The 21143-nt window shown below is 40.2% G+C and overlaps 1 protein-coding gene across 3 annotated transcripts in view; it reads right to left on the bottom strand.

Annotated features, from left to right (window-relative positions):
• LOC134577551 (FXYD domain-containing ion transport regulator 6-like) overlaps positions 1-21143 on the bottom strand; it is a 120664-nt gene that overhangs the window by 7267 nt on the left and 92254 nt on the right. For 2 of the 3 annotated variants that reach the window (XM_063436339.1, XM_063436338.1), the window contains exons 2-4: positions 10183-10238; positions 6936-6977; positions 1506-1580 (exon numbers count right to left, since the gene is read on the bottom strand). In XM_063436339.1, coding sequence (XP_063292409.1) covers positions 1506-1580; positions 6936-6977; positions 10183-10231 — 166 coding nt within the window. In that variant the 5' untranslated portion in view covers positions 10232-10238. The remainder of the gene's footprint in view (positions 1-1505; positions 1581-6935; positions 6978-10182; positions 10239-21143) is intronic. The other variant, XM_063436337.1, reaches the window with a different exon arrangement.

The raw sequence follows: 21143 nt of genomic DNA, 5'->3' as shown, positions 1-21143 counted from the left end.
ACACCCAACGATGTCACCGTTGGGGGCTTTGCAAATCATACAAAGTCTACAGACTATGACAGTGCCACTTTACTATTCATGTTTGGGCAGCATTTATTGGTTGAACAGACCAACCCGCATGCTCATTCAGAATGTCATCCAAATTTGGACATAATTGTGGACCCTCGGTGTGTCAAAATACACATAACCAGGGCATGGCACCAGGGGAATTCTGACAATATAGCCACTAAAGTGAAGATCCCTTTATTGTACCCATTGTTCAGCACACATTGAGGCTTTATAAATAAAATAATTATACTGTTATCCCTGGTACATACATAATGCTAATTTTCTGTATGACACTGGATTTGCAAGATTTTTTTTGCTTTTGCTGAATGGTTTCCAATTAATGATTAGCAAAAGAAAATCATTAAAATGCAGAGAATAACAATTTTCTTGTAAAACAAATGCAATAGACATAATTACCTTGTAACCAAAGAAAGAGAGACAATGCAATATGCACATATACGACAACATAAACGGTTACCCATCATAAAATAAATGTAAGGAGAAGCACATGATGATAATAAAATATAACAATGCGTGAACACAAATGCTCTCCTTTTAACTTCTTTTCTTGTAAAATCTTTCACTATTTTTAATTGGTCTTATGATAAATCGTCACCTATGCTCAAATGTCATACCACTTCCTTATAGTTTATGAATAATAGGAACTGCCTAAAACTCCCAGAGTGGAAATTTTTCTCAGTGCAGTTTTTTCCCCATATAGATCTGCATAGACTATAGATCTTAACAGACATTATCAGTAATTCCCAATTTTTACGGTCACTGTTAAAAATAAATGTTATAATGTCTTGCTTTGGAAGATTAGCCTAAGCGGGTTCTGAACGCGTTTCACGTTTACCCTAGAGCTTTATCAAAGTTAGAGTAAATTTGAAATGCTTTCAAAAACAGGCTTAGGGTAATTCTTAGCCTTCATTACCTCTTCTCACGGGTACTTGGATCTGGGACTTTGACATTTTTTTACAGTCCTTTTTGCATTTTTTCGTGAATTTATCTAGGATTGTATCAAGATCACAAGTGATTTATGCGGTCTGTGTGTCTTTTCTGTATCATGCTGCATATTATTCAATAAACGGAGTACTTTTAAAGATCCACCTTGTGGAGATGATTTGAAGCTTACTGATTACCAAGTACTGTTCTTTTTTGGAATTGTGGTGAAGATGAAATTTGGAACTATGGAACCAGCACCAGAATTCCAGCAGTGAATCGATCAGCTATAGTAAGTAACCCCTGTGTATTTAATTATTTTTCCTTTTTGTTGGAGTTGCAGCATAGAGGAGATTTTCGACTTTTATGTGTGTTTCTCAACTAGCAAATTAGCCCATATGTGCAAATGAGCAAACATTCACTCATCTATACACAGATTTTGGAGTAATAATTGCTGATAATCATTGTCCATGAAACAAAAAAAACAAAAAAATAATCTCCCCTTTCACACTTACTCAGAATTAAGAGGATGCCCAATGTGAAGAGGACAACTGCAAACACGAGTCCTCCAATTCTCAGACTTTCATAATCTTGGTACAATAGAAAATGTTCACATTAAATAGCTTGTTATTAGTAGTTAAAATGATAGTAAGAATTGATTAAACTCATATTTCCAGTAACAATCAAGTCACAATTACAGATATTCGATAAAGAATTTGAAAGCAGAACAAATACAAAAATTACCAAGTCACTATTGTGGTGTACAGGTGTACACGTGTCGATGGGAAAAAAGGAAAAGAAAGACTGAGATTGGGAAAAAGAGGCAAAATATATGTGAACTGGAATATTTCAGAGATTTAGGTCTCTTTAAAAAAGGTAATTCCCAGCCATGGCTATTGATGGGCTACAGAGAAACAATGTATGAATGGTCATAAAGAGACTTTTCCATTCTTGGATGAAGAAGGAGAGGAATCAAGTGGAGCTCCATACAACTCCTTCTCCCCTTCTGGCAGCCAATGATGATTGGTAAGATTACATACGGTATAAGGCAGAGTATCTTCGTATTATGACAAGTTATAAGGTTAAAATCCTAGAGATAAAACAGAATAAAACACATAATAGTGCAATATTGTCTGTGCAGTTTAGTAAGTGCAAGGTATAGGTGAAATATCACTCACAAAATGAGAGCCTATAGGTGAGGCTCAATGTTCCAGCGTTGTGGGATATAGGTACCCACTACCTTCTTTATACTGCCAGGAGGTGGTAAGAAGTCCAATCTCCTCTCCAAGGTGAGTATAAATATAAAGTGCTTTATTGAAATAAGTGCACAAACATAGTAAATATAAAATGTAAAAAAAACAAGACCTTATGATTGAAGGTAAGTAGTAGAGATAGTCTCTGATGTAGCAAAACGCGTTTCGCCTCGTTTAGAGGCTTCCTCAGTTGCTGTGGAAGCCTCTAAACGAGGCGAAACGCGTTTTGCTACATCAGAGACTCTCTCTACTACTTACCTTCAATCATAAGGTCTTGTTTTTTTTACATTTTATATTTACTATGTTTGTGCACTTATTTCAATAAAGCACTTTATATTTATGCTCACCTTGGAGAGGAGAGTGGACTTCTTACCACCTCCTGGCAGTATAAAGAAGGTAGTGGGCAGGGCCGCCATCAGAAATTTTGGGGCCCCTAACACAGCTCAAGGTCTGGGCCCCCCTTCAAGCCCGCCCACAGGGCCCGCCTTCAAATCCCGCCCACAGGAATACACACACACTAACATATACAAATACTGAAACAGACATACACACATGCATAGGGAGATACTGACACACACACATATACATGCAGACTTACATACTGACAAACATACATATACATACACATACTGCATACTGATATATACATACATACACACACACTGGCATACATACACACACACTGTGGCATACATACACACACTTTGGCATACACACACACACGCTGTGGCATACACACACACACGCTGTGGCATACATACACACACTGGCATACACACAATGGCATACACACACTGGCATACACACACTGGCATACATACACAGGCATACATACACAGGCATACATACACTGGCATACACACATACATACACTGGCATACATACATACATACATACACTGGCATACATACATACATACACTGGCATGCACTGGCATACACACATACATACACTGGCATACACACATACATACACTGGCATACATACACTGGAACACTGGCATACATACACTGGCATACATACACTGGCACACTGGCATACATACACTGGCACACTGGCATACACACATACATACACTGGCATACACACATACATACCCTGGCACACTGGCATACACACACTGGCATACACACATACATACACTGGCACACTGGCATACATACACTGGCATACACACATACATACACTGGCATACACACATACACACACTGGCACACTGGCATACACACACTGGCATACACACACTGGCATACACACACTGGCATACATACACTGGCATACACACATACATACACTGGCATACATACATACATACACTGGCATACATACATACATACACTGGCGTGCTTGCATCTATAACATTTGTTATTTGTTATTTTATGTGTTTCTTTCACTCTGGGCTACTATAGTAATAGGGGTAAGTGGAACTCCAATTTTGTTTCATGTTACATCATTGATTGTTTTGGGTTCCCTCCCCATAGTGCCCAGTAGTGTATATACTTTTAATATAATTTTAATATATTTTTATACAATAAATATTTTGTACTCATTTCTGGAGTCCCATCTACTTGAATTATCTGGATCGCTAGCCAGTATTTGGCACCCCTGAGCCTGATCTACAGAGCCTGGTACGGCTCTGGAGCATGTGAGTGAGAGTCATATGTTCATTTACTTTCCATCAGTCATTATACAGTTTGCACTATGTTGTTTTTTATTTCTTTTTTGTCTTAGTCCATAACCCCATCAAGCTCTACGCTGTCTGTATTACAGTCAAGTTATATATTGGTAATATTACTTATTTCTTTTGCTGTGACCACATTGGGGAGGTGTATACACTGGTACATGTTCTTTTAATTGTATTACTGTTATTTGGTGCACAAGGGAAGCACTAGAGTACTGGTTACACCAATTATTGTATATACCTACTGTCATCAATTCAGTGAAGCGCCCACTCACTATTCCCTATCATTTCTTATACACTGGCATGCACTGGCATGCACACATACATACACTGGCATACACACATACATACACTGGCACACTGGCATACATACACTGGCATACACACATACATACACTGGCACACTGGCATACACACATACATACACTGGCATACATACACTGGCACACTGGCATACATACACTGGCATACATACACTGGCACACTGGCATACATACACTGGCACACTGGCATACACACATACATACACTGGCATACACACATACATACCCTGGCACACTGGCATACATACACTGGCATACACACATACATACACTGGCACACTGGCATACATACACTGGCATACACACATACATACACTGGCACACTGGCATACACACATACATACACTGGCATACACACATACACACACTGGCACACTGGCATACACATACATACACTGGCATACATACATACACTGGCATACATACATACATACATACACTAGCATACACACATACACACACTGGCACACTGGCATACACATACATACACTGGCATACATACATACATACACTGGCATACATACATACATACATATACTAGCATACACACATACATACACTGGCATACATACATACACTGGCACACTGGCATACATACACTGGCATACACACATACATACACTGGCATACACACATACATACACTGGCACACTGGCATACATAGACTGGCACACTGGCATACACACAGTGGCATACACACATACATACACTGACATACACACATACATACACTGGCACACTGGCATACACATATACATACACTGGCACACTTGCATACATACACACACCTCATTTTCAGCCACCCTCCTCTCTTCCTTACCATTTTGTCGCAGGAGGGTGGCTGGGGATGATGTGCATCGGCTGCCTCTCCTCGCGGCCTTTCTCTTCTCCTTCCCCCGCGCGGAGTAAACAGGGAGGAAGTGACCGGACGTCACTCCCTCCCAGCAGCACTTGCTTTCCGGCTGCATTTTCTTTTTAAAGGGGCCTGGTCGCGCTATTTCAGCGCTGACCGGGCCCCTGAAGATAATAGGGCCCATTGGGTGGCCCTAAATGCTTGGGCCACCTGATGGGCCCCATCAGCGTGTGGGCCCCGGTGCAGATGCACCGGCGGCAGTTAAGCTAATACACGTGGGGCCCGGGCGGCCGGGCCCCCCAGGTCCGCCGGGCCTGTGACAATTGTCACGGTTGTCATGCCCTGATGGTGGCCCTGGTAGTGGGTACCTATATCCCACAACGCTGGAACATTGAGCCTCACCTATAGGCTCTCATTTTGTGAGTGATATTTCACCTATACCTTGCACTTACTAAACTGCACAGACAATATTGCACTATTATGTGTTTTATTCTGTTTTATCTCTAGGATTTTAACCTTATAACTTGTCATAATAAGAAGATACTCCGCCTTATACTGTATGTAATTTCTGTTTGACGTGAGGGTAAAGGGTAACTCACAAAGGTGTATTTGAGTATCTCTTATTATGTTTTGTGTATCTCACTGGCAATACTGTAGCTTTCCTTTTTATGATTGGTAAGATCAATGAAGATGACTGACCTAATTTTGGTGTTTAGAAAAGTGTTCTGCAATGGGGCTAGCAATGTGTATTGGGGAATCATCCTGGAGTATGGAAACATCAGGACGGCATAGTATGTGTCATGTAGTGTGCACATCATGCTGTAAAATGGCTTCATTTTATTTGGATAATCATCATACCTATTGACTTCCACCGAAGACCTGCTCATACTTTTTCAAGTTTATGATTGGTATTCTTGCCATGCATTCCAGTTTTCCAATACTTAACATGGTGTGTATTGGAATTGGGCAATCATAGAGGTGCTGTGTTGAAACTATAGCTTTGTGGGTTTCTACACAATTGTCAGTCTACACTGTGAAGGACAACTCTTTGACCTCTCTGTACCTTTGTTGCTCTATGGTGCTTTAACCTCATAAGGATTTTAGGAATCTGCCTTTGCATCATTACACATATGAAAATGTATTAGTTCAATGATGTATAAAAACTCATGACACTCAATGCTAATTGTACAGCTGACACATGAGGCTGATTGATGATCGACCTAAAATGACTTGCCTTTGTGATTCAGCTACTACCAAATGAAACTCCCTTTAACTTGTGGATTGGTAACCTTCCAACTGTAATTGCTCAATTAAATGTAACAGTATATTTATCATTGCAAATATGACTAATGTGTGGCATAAATTGGATAAAAAAACAAGTTTGGACATTGGTAGCATCCTGAAAGGCTGAGAAGGTCATGTTATCCTTTGAGTATCGATTTCTCTTTGCAGATAGAACCTACGTAGTATAACTAACAGAACAATACTGCCATATTCTAAATAATAGAACAATACTTAACTTTGTCTATATAATAGTATAATAATGCCATAGAAAAATAAGAAAGGAAAACAAATCAAATTCAAGCATGGATTGTCACAAATACCTTGGATGAACCCATTATAATGGGCACATACTGGATTTAGAAATTAAACAGGCAAAATGTATATGCTTAGGAATATGAATTAAATTTATACTTTTATTTTATTACTGTGGATGATAATTATCTAGAGAAAATAAGTTATAGATACATTTAAATTGGCAAAAAAACGTTGATATTGTAAACTATAATTAAATAATCCAGTGAGCACGTGAGAGATGTGGCCTACTTTATTACCATAGTGAAATGGATCAGACTGTTTGTTTTCCTCGCTGGCACCTGCATTGGGAAAGAAAATGATTTGTGTTTACTTTAGGCAACTGAATATTTGTTGAAAAGAAGACAACCTTACACAAACAAATTCAACAAAAAGAGATCACAACTTCCAAACAGCCTCCAAATTACTTCACATTATCACTGGTTTCTGGGTGGTTCCCAGTCAAGAACAACAAATGGCCCAGGTCTTGTCAGTAAATACATTGGAACAAACCAAGAAGTCCCAGACAAAAACGCTACTGCGGAACAGGAGTCCACCAGTCCGGTATCAGGACTGTTCTGCCAAAATCAAAACTGTTGGGTGGTTTGTAATAAACAATGCCCTATTTACATAGGGCTGTCAAGGAACCGTATGTATACTTATTACCCCATTAAATCCACCATCTTTGTTTATTTCTTGCCAGATACGTGACATTTAACTAGTCCTCATTCTAGAAATTAATTAATGCTTTTTCCTGAATATTCTGTTTTCCGCACCTTGTTCTACATGATTTCTTTTTAAATATCCAATAAGAATCTACATTTTAATTCAGTGTAAAATGTGCCAATAAGGTAAGGCACAATGTATCGGAAATTACTGAGAACAATCCACGGGGGAGTCCGGAGTCTTTGTATCAACTGAGTTTATGGTATATAATCAGCTTTGCTGCCTACTTACAGAATATACCATAACTACTTTCACTCTAAGAGATGTCACTAGTGAAATTTGCCCCATCAGTTGCCAGCAACGGTTACCTATTTATTCAAAACCCAGTGATTCGCTCAAGAACAAGAAGCCAGATACATACTGATAAAACTTATGGACAAGAAGAGAAGATTATGGTCAATTGAAAAGCATTTTGAAAAATATACTATAAACATCTAAACAGATTTTAAAATCATGCTAATCCATCAATTATGGAGGTTCTAGTGATTGCTGCAATATTTTTAAGGTAACTGGTCTACTTTAAAAATAAGGCAACTGGTCACGAAAACTTAGTTGCCTTTTGACAATGCTTCAGGACTTTATTCTTCGACCACTAGGGGACACTAAAGAGCTACACATTTTTTCACTAATGGCCAGACAGGAGTAAAACATATTCTTTGTTATGAACTAGAACAGATCGCAACTAAATACTGCAATTAGTTGAAACATATATTTTTTCTGTTTAATTTAGTAGAATAATAATTTAATGTAGAAGGGAAATTATATGTATAGACATTTTAGCTACTTTAATTTTTTTTAAATTTAAGTGTAATTTTCATTCTTATTTATATTCCCTTTGATGTGCAGAACTTCAATGTTCTGATATCAAAGTTAGCAAGTTTCTAGACAGACCTCATTTGCATAAATGCCGATAGTATTTTACAGGGGAAATGAAGTGTGTCATTAAAACTGTTGAGAACACACTTTTTTGTCGTTGTCCAGTAATTTCATTTTTGGGGTGTAGTTAAATGACTCGCTACATGTCTGAGTGAACACTGGAGCGCTGGATCGGTAGACACACTGAGAAAGTCGCCGTTAGCTATTGAGGACTTCAATTAATGAGAAGTAGGCCAACATCAAAGAATTAGGCTTTTCTTTTTCCAACTATGTCGTACTGATATTTCTCTTTTCTTGAATTTACTAGTGGCGTCAAATTCAGACAGTGCTCTAACAAACCTGAAATTAAAGTGAAAAAACAACTAACCAGTAACTAAGTAGTACTCATTCATTAATAAAATATTCCACGTGTAACAAATCGCCCACCGCCTGGACGCCGCCGTGGTGGCACTAGAATTAATGCTCTCTGTCACTCTGGCGTCAGTTATGATACAAAACACTTCTTGCTTTGACATATTATACCTCACTGAATCTGTGTAATTGTTTGGTGCCATAACAGTTCTTGCATTCTAGCGACACCATGCAGGGCCAGATTTACCCTCCTGCTGCCCCAGGGCCAATGTCCTCAATACGCCCCATGTTGCAGTCCCTTCATTTATACATGTATATTAATGCATGTGTGCTATTGTAATTTCTGTATATAAATTATATTCTGCTTAATATATATATATATATATATACACACACACACACACACACACACACACATACATTTTTAATACAATACAAATATACTAATATACATGCCTTTGTATGGATGTACATAACCTGTCCCATACAGACACACACATACACTCACTGACCCTTGCACACACACACACACACACACACACACACACAAACACACACGCGCACTGACCCATGCAGACACACACTCATTGACCTATGCAGACACACACACACTCACTGACCCATGCAGACACTCAAAGACTGACCCATGCAAATACACAAACAGTGACCCATGCACACACACTAACCCATGCGCGCACACACACTGTCCCATGCAAACACACATACACACTGAGACCAAGGAAGGAAAACACACACACACACAAACACACACATGCACTGGCCCATGCAGACACACGAGAACACGGGTGGCTGGCCACTGGGTTGGGAAAGGCAGGCTGCTGCTAGCCTGGCAAGTCCCTTGCTGGGAAGCATGGTAGCTGGCCTGCTCCCTTCTGTGCTGTCTGTCCTGTTTAGACCCCCTCTGTTTCCCATACTTATATAGAGAAGGAGGTAATACAAGGATTATGACAGTAATGTCATATAACCCCACCTGCTGTCCCCCAATTAGCCCAGAACATCTTAAGCTCTGTCACAGTGCTTCAGGCCAGCAGCCCACTGATTAGGAGAAAAAGTATGGTCCTTTATGTGCAGGCTGGGCTCCCTGGCGAAAATGGTCTGGTTGATGAAGGAGACCTTTGATCTCACCAACGGCCATGCCGCCCCTCTCATGCCTGCCATGCCAGCCTTGTGAGAAATCTGTCTCTGAATACCAGGACCATAAAAGACCATGACTCAATTTGTTCATTGCTGTGACATGGTCTTTGTTACCGAGAGGGTTTTGACATGGCTCTGTCTATCGTTTATCATGATTTCTCCACTCCTTGGCCTTTGACTTCCACCTCGTCCTTAATATCTTGTGTAATCTGTGACTCCGGCCTGACTTTGACTATTCTCTCCCTATTTACGTTACGTCTGGCCACTCTAAGAACAGATATTGGTTTTTTTCTGCTACTGTTTGCCCTGTTTGTTTGTTGAGTGTACTTGTCTTGACACCAAGGACCAAATGTTGATTATCTGAATGATGAGCTATTAGATACAGCTTACTACACTCACCCAGCACTGGAGCCAAAGCGGAACAAAGGAAGATCAATGCAGCCTCCATGAGCCCTGTAAGGAGAAACAATGCAAAATGAGTAGGGTTCAAGCAGCTCATTTGTGCCCATCTTCTTAAAGTAAGCAAAATAGTAATTTATATTTCAACAACAATTAAACTGACAGCACAGTTGCATAGAGGAGAGCAGTTCATTAAGGTATAGATAAGATGGCTATTAGAAAATTAGTTTAAGATACTGTAGAATATTTTGAAATGTAAAACTATCATAGTCGGTGATAGTAAGTTGTATTAGCAGGCTTCAGAGTGAGTAGATTTAGGACAACTCCATGCCAGGGCATCAGGAGTTAGACTCATTTTTAAACATGTCAGAGGATGGTATGCACAGCAAATAAAGGGGTAGTTGAAAAATGAGCTGGGTCAGAAATACAATATTCTGAATGTTTAGAGTAATCAAAATCACAATAGAAACACAGAAAAACAACACACTCCAGCAAGTCCCATTTGAACAATGATATAAGAGGGGACTGGCTTCAGTTAGCCCTTTACCATGTAATTGCAGTTATTTCCTGGAAAATATCTGGAAAAAAATAGCAGTGTAACAGGCGCTATAATTTTTAAATGCACAGAGCATTACACATTATCATTGGGATCTGTGTCAATAAGGACAATGTTAAAACGCCCCACGTCAAACAAGCTTGCAGGACACATAGATGACGTAGCTTGGCTGAGAAATCTAATACTAGTAGAGTTAATATAATAAAGAGTGTAAGCAATGCAGCGTGTTGGAGTAAGATTAACCACCGCATGTAAGGGTGTTAAACGGGATTAAATTGGAATTTACACTTTTTACAAAAAAAGCCAAATGTTAAGGACACAGCGGCACTCAACGGATAATAAAATCAGTACTCAAATTGATATCTTTCCCAAGTAAGCAATGTTTATAGTTTGAAATGAACGAGAAAGAGACAAATATGAATATACAGAGAGTCAGGATCCTTGAAATAGGGTACGCACATACAAATAAATGGGGTGGCCCTAAAATATAGCCTAAAAACAGATATAAAAAGTAAACTCTTAATCCTTCTCCCAACTAGTGCGATCATGGACTATATTTTGTTTAACATTGTGAGAAAATGTAACTCAACTCATTTTTGTAGCAGAATTATGTCATCCAAATGGATATGGAGACAGCGACCTTATTTGGTTTCCAATTAACCATCAAATATTTAATTTGCATATAATATCGTATTACACAGAGCAATATTACGTACTTAAAATGATACAGATATTTTTAGTGTGTTGATTTATTACATGTACGGTATATACAAATTCATTAATAAGCTAATAAATCAAATTTGTACTATTTACAAAATTTAGTCAGTACATAAAAGTGTGTGATTTGGAATTATTTCAAACTCTTAAATTGGCAAATTATTAGTTAACTGTGAATAAATCTTATTTTATACATAATACAGATTAAGGAACAGCGCACACATAAAAATACAGTGTTACATTTTATAAGGCTACTAAAAATCACCTATCCCAACAAACCAATATGGGGATACAGTTCCTCCATACGCCCATATTGTGTTAAGCCCACCACTACGCCACAGTACCCCAAAATTGTTGGGTCCTACAGTAATTCAAATGTTGGAGACAAATTAGTGGTCATAAGTACCCTTATAAAATGTGAAACTGTATTTGTATGCGTGCTCTGTTCCTTAATCTGTATTATGTATAAATGGTGGTCACTACAGCAGCAGCATTCCTGAGAAATGCACGTCCTTGGTGTGCCCCCAATTCTCTTTTTTGTCTAAACCTCGTTTTATGAACGAAAGAAGAAAGGACCACAGGCACTCCAAATTGAAACCGTATGCAGATTTATTAGGAAAAAATGCAACGCCAAGCAACGTTTCGACCAACAAAGGTCTTTTTCAAGCCTCATTTTATGTCTGTTGAGTTGATAACCTGAAATGCAAATTGACAATAATAATAATAATAATAATAATAATAATAGAAAACTGAATTGTAATATTATATTTAGGTTGAAATACCCAAGCTGTTACTATAGTTGAGTTGGTGAATGTTTCCAGATGAGCTATTTTTTGCCTAAATTTTGAAAGTCGGATAACAATTAGCTACAATTCAGAGTTTAATGAATAACTTGGATATTCAGGACAATTTGTAACTGCATTAAGGTCTTCCTGCACACATCTAGCACACTCCTTGTCTATGACAACCAGAACCTAGGAAGGATTTGGACAACACTACACCCCGTGTCAGCGTGATTACTATGAAATATACACTTTCTCTAAAGGGTTTGTTTCCCCTCTGCCTAAGACTGGTGTGAACAATAAAGAACAGTACCCGGGATTAACCCCCTAAGGACACAACTTCAGGAATAAAAGGGAATCATGACGGAATATTTCTGTCATGTGTCCTTAAGGGGTTAAATATCTCGTCCTACAGATAGATGCCTTATAGCTCCGCCTGACTCCTTGTCACTGCAGCATCCTGCAGATTCTGAACACAGTAGGGATAAGTACAGGGAGGGGGGGGGGGGGACGACTTGCTCAACTTCCTGAGTCAGCAAATCACATGGATCTGTGCTGCAGAGGAGAAATAGCAAATGCTGAAGGGATGACTTGGGACATTAATGGCGATACGAAGACCACATCGTACCACATCTCACCTCTCAGGTAGGCGAGAGACGTTTCTTGGAATATATCCTTTATTTTACCATATGTTTTATTTAACAACCCCAGTCTCGATTCTATGGTTTTATTTTTTTTCCATTTTGTTTCCCCTATCTATGGTGTTATTTTCTCCTCTTCCACAAACATTTAACCTTCCTTCTTATATGCTGTATCTATATAACTATCCTACAGGGTTATGCACTAAAGTGACAATTCAAGGGGAATTAAACATTTAAGGTACAAAAAACCAAATGGGAAAAATACGCAAAGTCGGCTGTGCTGTGCTTTCAGTTCTGCTAATTCTCCCTTAAATTTGAAACTCACTTTATATTCCCATTTTAATAAATAATACATTGATTTCTTTGTTCTTTCTGTACCTCTCTTTATGAATTTCTTTAGACACTCTCTCCTTTAAAATATTTAATTGAACTTTTTTTTACATTTTTATTTTTTTTAACGTGGAACATGTAGGATTTACATTTATTTAAAATGAAATAGATAAAATATGTGCAGAAATCCCGGAACAAGTCATTTTTTTATGCAATCACAACAAGAAATGCAAATTACTATTTGTAAATTTGACATGTGAAACCCATCATATTGAAGTGGGTGTTAGAAAAAAATAAATAAAAGTCTTGTGATTTTATTTTTTAATTCTACAAAAATCTCCAAGCTGCATGTTTGTTGTTGACAGGTCTATCTCTATGTTCTTTTCTTCAATTTTTTAAAAGAAATCTGTATCCTGTTTATTAATACTAAAATAAATAAAAAAAATAGGGTTATTAACTAAAGTGAGAATTCAAAATGAATTTAAATTTAAGATTAAAATATCCAAACTGGAAAAAGTCAGCTAAGTTTCTAAGTGTGCTAGTCTAGCCTTAGAGGAACACTATATACAAACATGTATGCCTGTTTACTGCTTAGGTTCCTGGCCCCTCTTAGATCACTCTGAAAAAGTGAGTTTGCTCACCTTTTTTCTAATTTTCCCATGATCTCAGCCAATCCAGCGTGGAGATGCTGAACGTCAGTGCTACACATTGTGCAGCACTGACCCAGGAAGAACCTCTATATGCCGTGTGAGTGACTGTCACTAGAGGTGCTGCTAAGCTGCAATGTAAACACTACCTTTTTTTATGAAAATGCAGTGTTTACAACAAAAAGCTTGCAGGGACAGGCTATATAAAACAGAACCACTGCATTGAGCTGTAGTTGTTCTCGTGACTATTGTGTCCCTTTAAATGTGAAAATCACTTGGTATTCTCATATGCAGTGCATGCTGTAATATAATAAAACACACAGGACACTACATAACATTTGCCATAAGGCCGTGGTGATATTTTTAAAGGTTTTATATATAAACATAATAAAAACCAGTTTAATATTAAAACAACTCTTATTAGCCAGTCAGCCATATATAAAACTGTCTTAACCAAACAGATTCCAAAACAGTCTATTCCCCCATTTAAAGGAGAACAACCTTACCCCAAAGCCCAAACAAAGGTTGGTTTACAATTAATGGTTGAAAAAGTCATGATTGGGCGGCTGAAGGTTTGAACAATCACGACCTTTTCAACTATTAATTTAAACCAACTTTAACGATGTCACAACCAACGGCTGACCTGACAGATGTACCTTATCTTCACAAAATAACCCTTAATCCCGTGCCTCTAACTCAACATGCCTAGAGCTAAAATCATTGAATAAAACCATAATCCTAGAAATAGCCAAATTGATCTTAATTTCTGTTCTCTCTAACGCACACAAATTATGCCTGCGGAGCCAAAGTAGCCCAGGAATACATTATTGAAGCCTTTGTAAACATATTCTTAATTGAACGAAAAGTATTTTTTAGCGTTTGAATAATTAGCAGCAGCTTTACGCAGCCAACATCGTTATCTCCTATGTGTAAATAATATCAGAGGAAGGGAGCTTAACAGAACATTCATTAATTATGTCTATGGCAGGGGTCCTCAAACTTTTTGATAAGAGGCCATGGTCCCTCAGACACTGTTGGGGGCCGGACTATAAAAAATAATTAACAAATTCCTATGCACACTGCACACACACGCATAAGGACATAAACACACACATACTGACATACATACATAAACAGACATACACAGGCATACATACATACTTACACACACACACAGACATACATACTGACCTACATACATACAGACAGGCACTGACATACATACACATACAGACAGACACATACTGACATACATACACACACATACACAGACAGACAGACATACACACTGACATACATACATACACATACATACATACACAGACATACATACAGACTTAAATACATACACGTACATGCAGATACATACATGCACACAGACAGACATACTGACATACATACATACATACATACACACACATACATACTGACATACATACACACACACATACATACTGACATACATACATACTGAAATACATACACACAGACATACATACAGACTTAAATACATACACGTACATGCAGATACATACATACACACAGACAGGGCTGCCATCAGACATTTTGGGGCCCCTGACACAGCTCAAGGTCTGGGCCCCCCGGCGCCTGCCCCCGAGTCCCCCCCCCTCGAATCATCCCCCCCCCCCTCGTCCGCCCACAGGGATGCAGTGTCTGCAGGGCCGGTGCAAGGATTTTTGCCGCCCTAGGCAAAAGTAAAGTTTGCCGCCCCCCCATGTGACATCACAGTGCCCCACCCATATGATCTGCCATGTTAACTAACACAGTGCTGCAGTGCCGCCGTGTTTACAATAAAAGGCCTGCAGGGACAGGCTATAGACACCAGAACCACTACATTAAGCTGCAGTGGTTCTGGGGACTATAGTGTCCCTTTAATGTGAGGTAAATTAGAGATTAGTGCCACGAATAATAATATACTAGATTGCCTACTTACAACCAGATGAGGATGATGATGGGCTTCAGCTGCCCTCTGGCTCCACTGGTCTGGTCTGGTGTAGAACAGGCTCTCTGGAGGCGGTTTGTAACTGTGGTCACAAAAATCAATGTTCTGGGAGAACGGGAAGCAGCTCCATTTTTGGAGGGCCCTTTACACAGCTCAAGGTCTGGGTCCCAGGGTCCACCTTCATGTTCCACCAATGAGTTTGTTCACAGAGATGTGTGTGTGTGTGTGTGTGGGGGGGGGGGGGGGATTGTCCTGATGTGTGTAAGGAATGCATTGTGTGAATCTGTGTTTGTATGTGTAAGGGCTGCAAGGTGAGTTTGTGTATGTATGGGATGCAGTGTGTGTGTCTGTAAGGGATGCACTGAGTGTGTGGAAGGGGTGCATTGTGTGTTGCTGTGTGGAAGGGATGCATTGCTTGTGTATGTGTGTCTGTGTGTAATGCATTGTGTGTTTTTCTGTGTGCAAGGGGTGCATTGTGTGTGTGTGATGGATGTCAATCTCTCCCCCTACCACCGTCAATTTCCTTCTTCTCCCCCCTCCCCAATTTCCTTCTTCTCCCCTCCCTCTCATTGCCTTCTCCCCCCTCCAATTTCCTTCTTCTCCCCCTCCCTCTCATTTCCTTCCTTCTCCCCCTCTCTCATTTCCTTCCTTCTCCCCCCTCCAATTTCCTTTCTCCCCCCTCCAATTTCCTTCCTCTCCCCCTCAAATTTCCTTCCTCCCTCCCCCCTCAAATTTCATTCCTCCCCCTCAAATTTCCTTCCTCTCCCCTCAAATTTCCTTCCTCTCCCCCTCCCTCAAATTTCCTTCCTCTCCCCCCTCCCTCAAATTTCCTTCCTCTCCCCCCTCAAATTTCCTCCCTTCCTCTCCCCCTCCCTCAAATTTCCTTCCTCTCCCCCCTCCCTCAAATTTCCTTCCTCTCCCCCCTCAAATTTCCTCCCTTCCTCTCCCCCCTCAAATTCCTACCTCTCCCTCCCCTCCCTCAAATTTCCTTCCTCTCCCCCCAAATTTCCTACCTTCCTCTCCCCCCCCAAATTTCCTTCCTTCCTCCCCCCCCCAAATTTCCTCCCTCCCTCTCCCCCCCAAATTTCCTCCCTCCCTCTACCCCCCCCACTCCCTCAAATTTCCTCCCTTCCCTCCCCCCTCAAATATCCTCCCTTCCCCCCTCACTCAAATATCCTCCCTTCCCTTCCCTCCCCCCGACCCCCACTCACTCAAATGTCCTCCCTCTCCCCCACCCCCACTCACTCAAATTTCCTGACATCGGCGGGCGCGCAAGGGAGCACTCTCCTCTGAGTGCTTCCTCTTCAGCTCCCTCGCGCGCCGCGTACTGATGCCGGAGCCGGAAGATGACGTCATCTTCCGGCTCCGACATCAGTACGGTGCGCAAGGGAGCTGAAGAGGAAGCACTCAGAGGAGAGTGCTCCCTTGCGCGCCCGCTGGGTGTCAGCAGGGCCAGCCTCTGGGGGGCCCTGAGGTGACCGGCTGCTGGGCCCCCCAGGAGAAGAGGCTGGCCCAGTGGGTACATACCGGGGTCGCAGGGCCCCCTGCGACCTGGTATGTTCCCACTGAATGTGGGGCCCGGACGACCTGAGCAGTCCGGGCCCCCCAGGACCGCCGGGCCCATGACAACCGTTGCGGTTGTCATGCCCTGATGGCGGCCCTGCACACAGACAGACACACACATACATACTGACATACATACATACTGACATTCATACACACACACATACTGACATACAGACATACATACACACACACACACATACTGACATACATACATACACACACACACACACACATACTGACATACAGACATACACATACATACATACATACATACTGACATACACATACAGTTGCAAGAAAAAGTATGTGAACCCTTTGGAATGATATGGATTTCTGCACAAATTCGTCATAAAATGTGATCTGATCATCATCTAAGTCACAACAATAGACAATCACAGTCTGCTTAAACTAATAACACACAAATAATGAAATGTTGCCATGTTTTTATTGAACACACCATGTAAACATTCACAGTGCAGGTGGAATAAGTGTGTGTGTATGTCTGTATGTCAGTATGTGTGTGTGTGTGTGTATGTATGTCTGTCTGTCAGTATGTGTGTGTATGTATGTCAGTATGTCTGTATCTGTATGCATATCTGTGTGTCTGTGTATCTATTTGTCTGGATGTGTGTCATTGTGTGCCCCTGTGTGTGTCAGTCTTTGTATCTGTGTGAGTGTCATACTGTGATTCTGATCTTATTGGGGGGCAGAGTCTGGGGGGGTGGGGGGAGAGGAAGCAAAATGCTTGTACAGGGTCCAATAAGTATTAAAGAACACTGATTATCCATATTACTTTAGAGGAATCTATAAGCTAAAAAAAAAAGTTGTTGAAAATAAAATTTACAACAATTAAATTTCCATCTTCCAATCTTTTTAGCCACATCCTCTGAAAGACCTCTGTAGCCATCCCAATGCGAAAAGAATGCTAAGATATAGGTGACTGGGCAACATTCAACATATTCATGCATAACTTCCACACTCAAATTGAAATCAGGTCAATGACAAACCTGACAAATGCACAAGAAAGTGGCCATTAAAACGAGGTCTTAATGATATAAGACTGGACCAAATTTACTGGACAGAGTAATTTGTCTTCCAACGTAATTAGCATAACCCACTGGCCTTTTCTTTTAGAATCAATTTGAGCCTGCTGAATCCAACATTTCAAATTATTACCTCGAACGCAAACATAGCCTAATTACAAACCTGAATTTACTCAAAGCCACTAATACGAAGCTCCACAAAAAATGCCAACATGAAAGCCGTTTTAAATAACATTACTTCATAGTGTAGAAGAATTAACAATAAAAAAATAAAATACTTCCTATTCTTTTATTTTTAATAATTCTTTATTTTTTGCAGTGCATAGGTTAGTTAACACGCTTACAGTGACATTTTTTTTAAATTGAGAAATACAAAGACGTTAAGAACAAGAGTGTTGGAAAATGACAAAAAAATAAAGGTAGGCTGGACAAACCTGTCCAATCACATAGCATAAGGAAAACATTCAGTCAAGGAAAGTATGGTTAGACATGGCGATTGCTCACAGGTACTTAGAGTGTATGATAGAGTGGCATGATGTTAATCAAGCTGGCTATCTTGCTGGGTGGGTGACTGTTAATATCAAATATCCCACTGCATAGGGATCCATAGGAGAATTAAACCGGACCATAATGGCACATAGCCCACTGTGTTAACATGAAAATAAAATCAACAGTAGGGAGTGAAGCAAATAAAATCAAACATAATAGAAAAACAGGCAGCTAGGCTAAGCATAAGGGGAGACGAGGTCATACTTAGAATCCATTCAGCCCACTACAGGTGTGACATAGTTCCACAACATTATGTGATCCTGCCAGTCCAGGAGCTCAGGGGCTGGTGCTGTGGTGACAGGATAATTTGGCATCCTCCTTGATTCCTTCTGCTCACCATTGCCCTTCGCTGCCCGCCTGGGAATCTCAGGACTGTTTGCAGCATGTCTCGAGTGATGCCGTCGCGGTCTCCTCCACCGGCGGCACTCCCTCTGAGAGTGGGGAACCACGTGTTGTGACTGAGGATGTGTGGATGATTGCCCAGATGTGTGAGACGAAGGGGCCTGCAGTACAGGTGTGAAGCACCGGAGGTACAGCTTCTGCCAGAATTCTTCGAAGAACCTGTCTAGCTTTGACAGAGCTTATGACATCACTGTGGGGCCTGTGGCATCCGCCGTTAGGGGTGTGCTGTGCATAGTGCCACTGCTAGTCACGGCAGGCTGGCTGGGATATGGGATAAATTGCTGATCATTTGCTACAACAGCATGAATTGAAGGTGCCGGAATACCCCCATCAGCAGGGGGGGCGGGAGGGAGGAATGGAAGGGGAGACTGCGAGAGTAGTTTGCAGCAACTTGCTTAGGGATCGGTCACTTCCCCCCGCAATAGCGGGAAGAATTTGGAAGTTGACAATCCATAGCCACTGAATCAATCGTTATTCCAAGAAATTGCAAAAAGCATGTTGGTCCAACCGTCTTTTTAACTGGCAAAGTAATACGGCCTGTTTGATGAAATAACAAAATGTATCCAATAACAAGTTACGCTCATTCCCTTGAGCAGAACCAATAAATAAAAAATCATGCACAATTGAAAATAAACTTAAAACCGATAGCCCCTATGAATGTGGAAAATGCTCTGAAATACTATTTGAAAAAGCCATAAGGTAAATACTTATCGAACCTTTCAATTAAAAACCTAACAAACTTGGACCAGTTGGGTGAACAGGCAATAACCGTAAAGTTAACTCAATATCTGGCTTGGCCATTAGAGCCCCCTCACCTAAAAAAAACCCAAAACAAATCCAATGCAATGCGTCATCCAAAGACGAATGGGACACTTTAAAAGCCTCTTTATCCAACTCATCGTTCAATGACGCAACCCAAGAAAACGATAAATGATTAATTGAACTAAAATTACCAGGTTCTTTTTTAGGAAATAAACCAAGTGGTGATAATGTAAAATTAGGAAAAGGAGGGCTATGAAAAGGACCTACCTAATTCCAATTCCCTACCAGTCTTTTTCTTAACAACCTTAACAATTTTAAACACTGAAATTAAATTCTTAACTTTAACACAACCAAAACCTAAAAAAATCTGAAATTAGAAAACCTCTTTGAAACCGTCTTCAATTAGTTTTGCCATTGACCAGTTTGGATAATACCTTAGATAAGAGAGAAGCCTTCGGCAAAAATCCTTGGGTTACATAGTTGCTGCAGCTGACGATTTTTTTAAGCAACGAGAAACAGAACATTTGTGTTTGAATTTACAAGTCTTCGGGCAACCAATAGATCTTGGAACTGACCTACGTTTATCTTCCATTGTCAGTTTTATGATGGAAGAAGTGATAAAATATCTATATAATCACCTTTTCATATTTTTTCTTTTATGTTTAAAGATGAATAATATCTTAAAGGAGAAATCTCACACGGTAATGCTTCTTTTCTACATAATTCATTAAAGGAACACTATAGTCACCCAAACAACTTTAGGTTAATGAAGTAGTTTTCGTGCATAGATCATGCTGCTGCAGTCTCACTGCTCAATTGTCTGTCATTTAAGAATTATATTGCTTTGTTTATGCAGCCATAGCCAGGGCTGGATTAACATAGGGGCTGATGGAGCTGCAGCTATGGAATTGGTCCATTGATTAAAAAAAAAAATGTGACTACTCTTCACATGCTCTTACTTAAGGATGGAAACTTAAGAGGGATGTAGGGGAACAAAACTGGT

Source organism: Pelobates fuscus, chromosome 11, assembly GCF_036172605.1.
Source record: "Pelobates fuscus isolate aPelFus1 chromosome 11, aPelFus1.pri, whole genome shotgun sequence".
NCBI classification, from domain to species: domain Eukaryota; kingdom Metazoa; phylum Chordata; class Amphibia; order Anura; family Pelobatidae; genus Pelobates; species Pelobates fuscus.
Note: the sequence above shows the minus strand (reverse complement) of the source record. Positions and strands in the feature narration are given on the sequence as shown.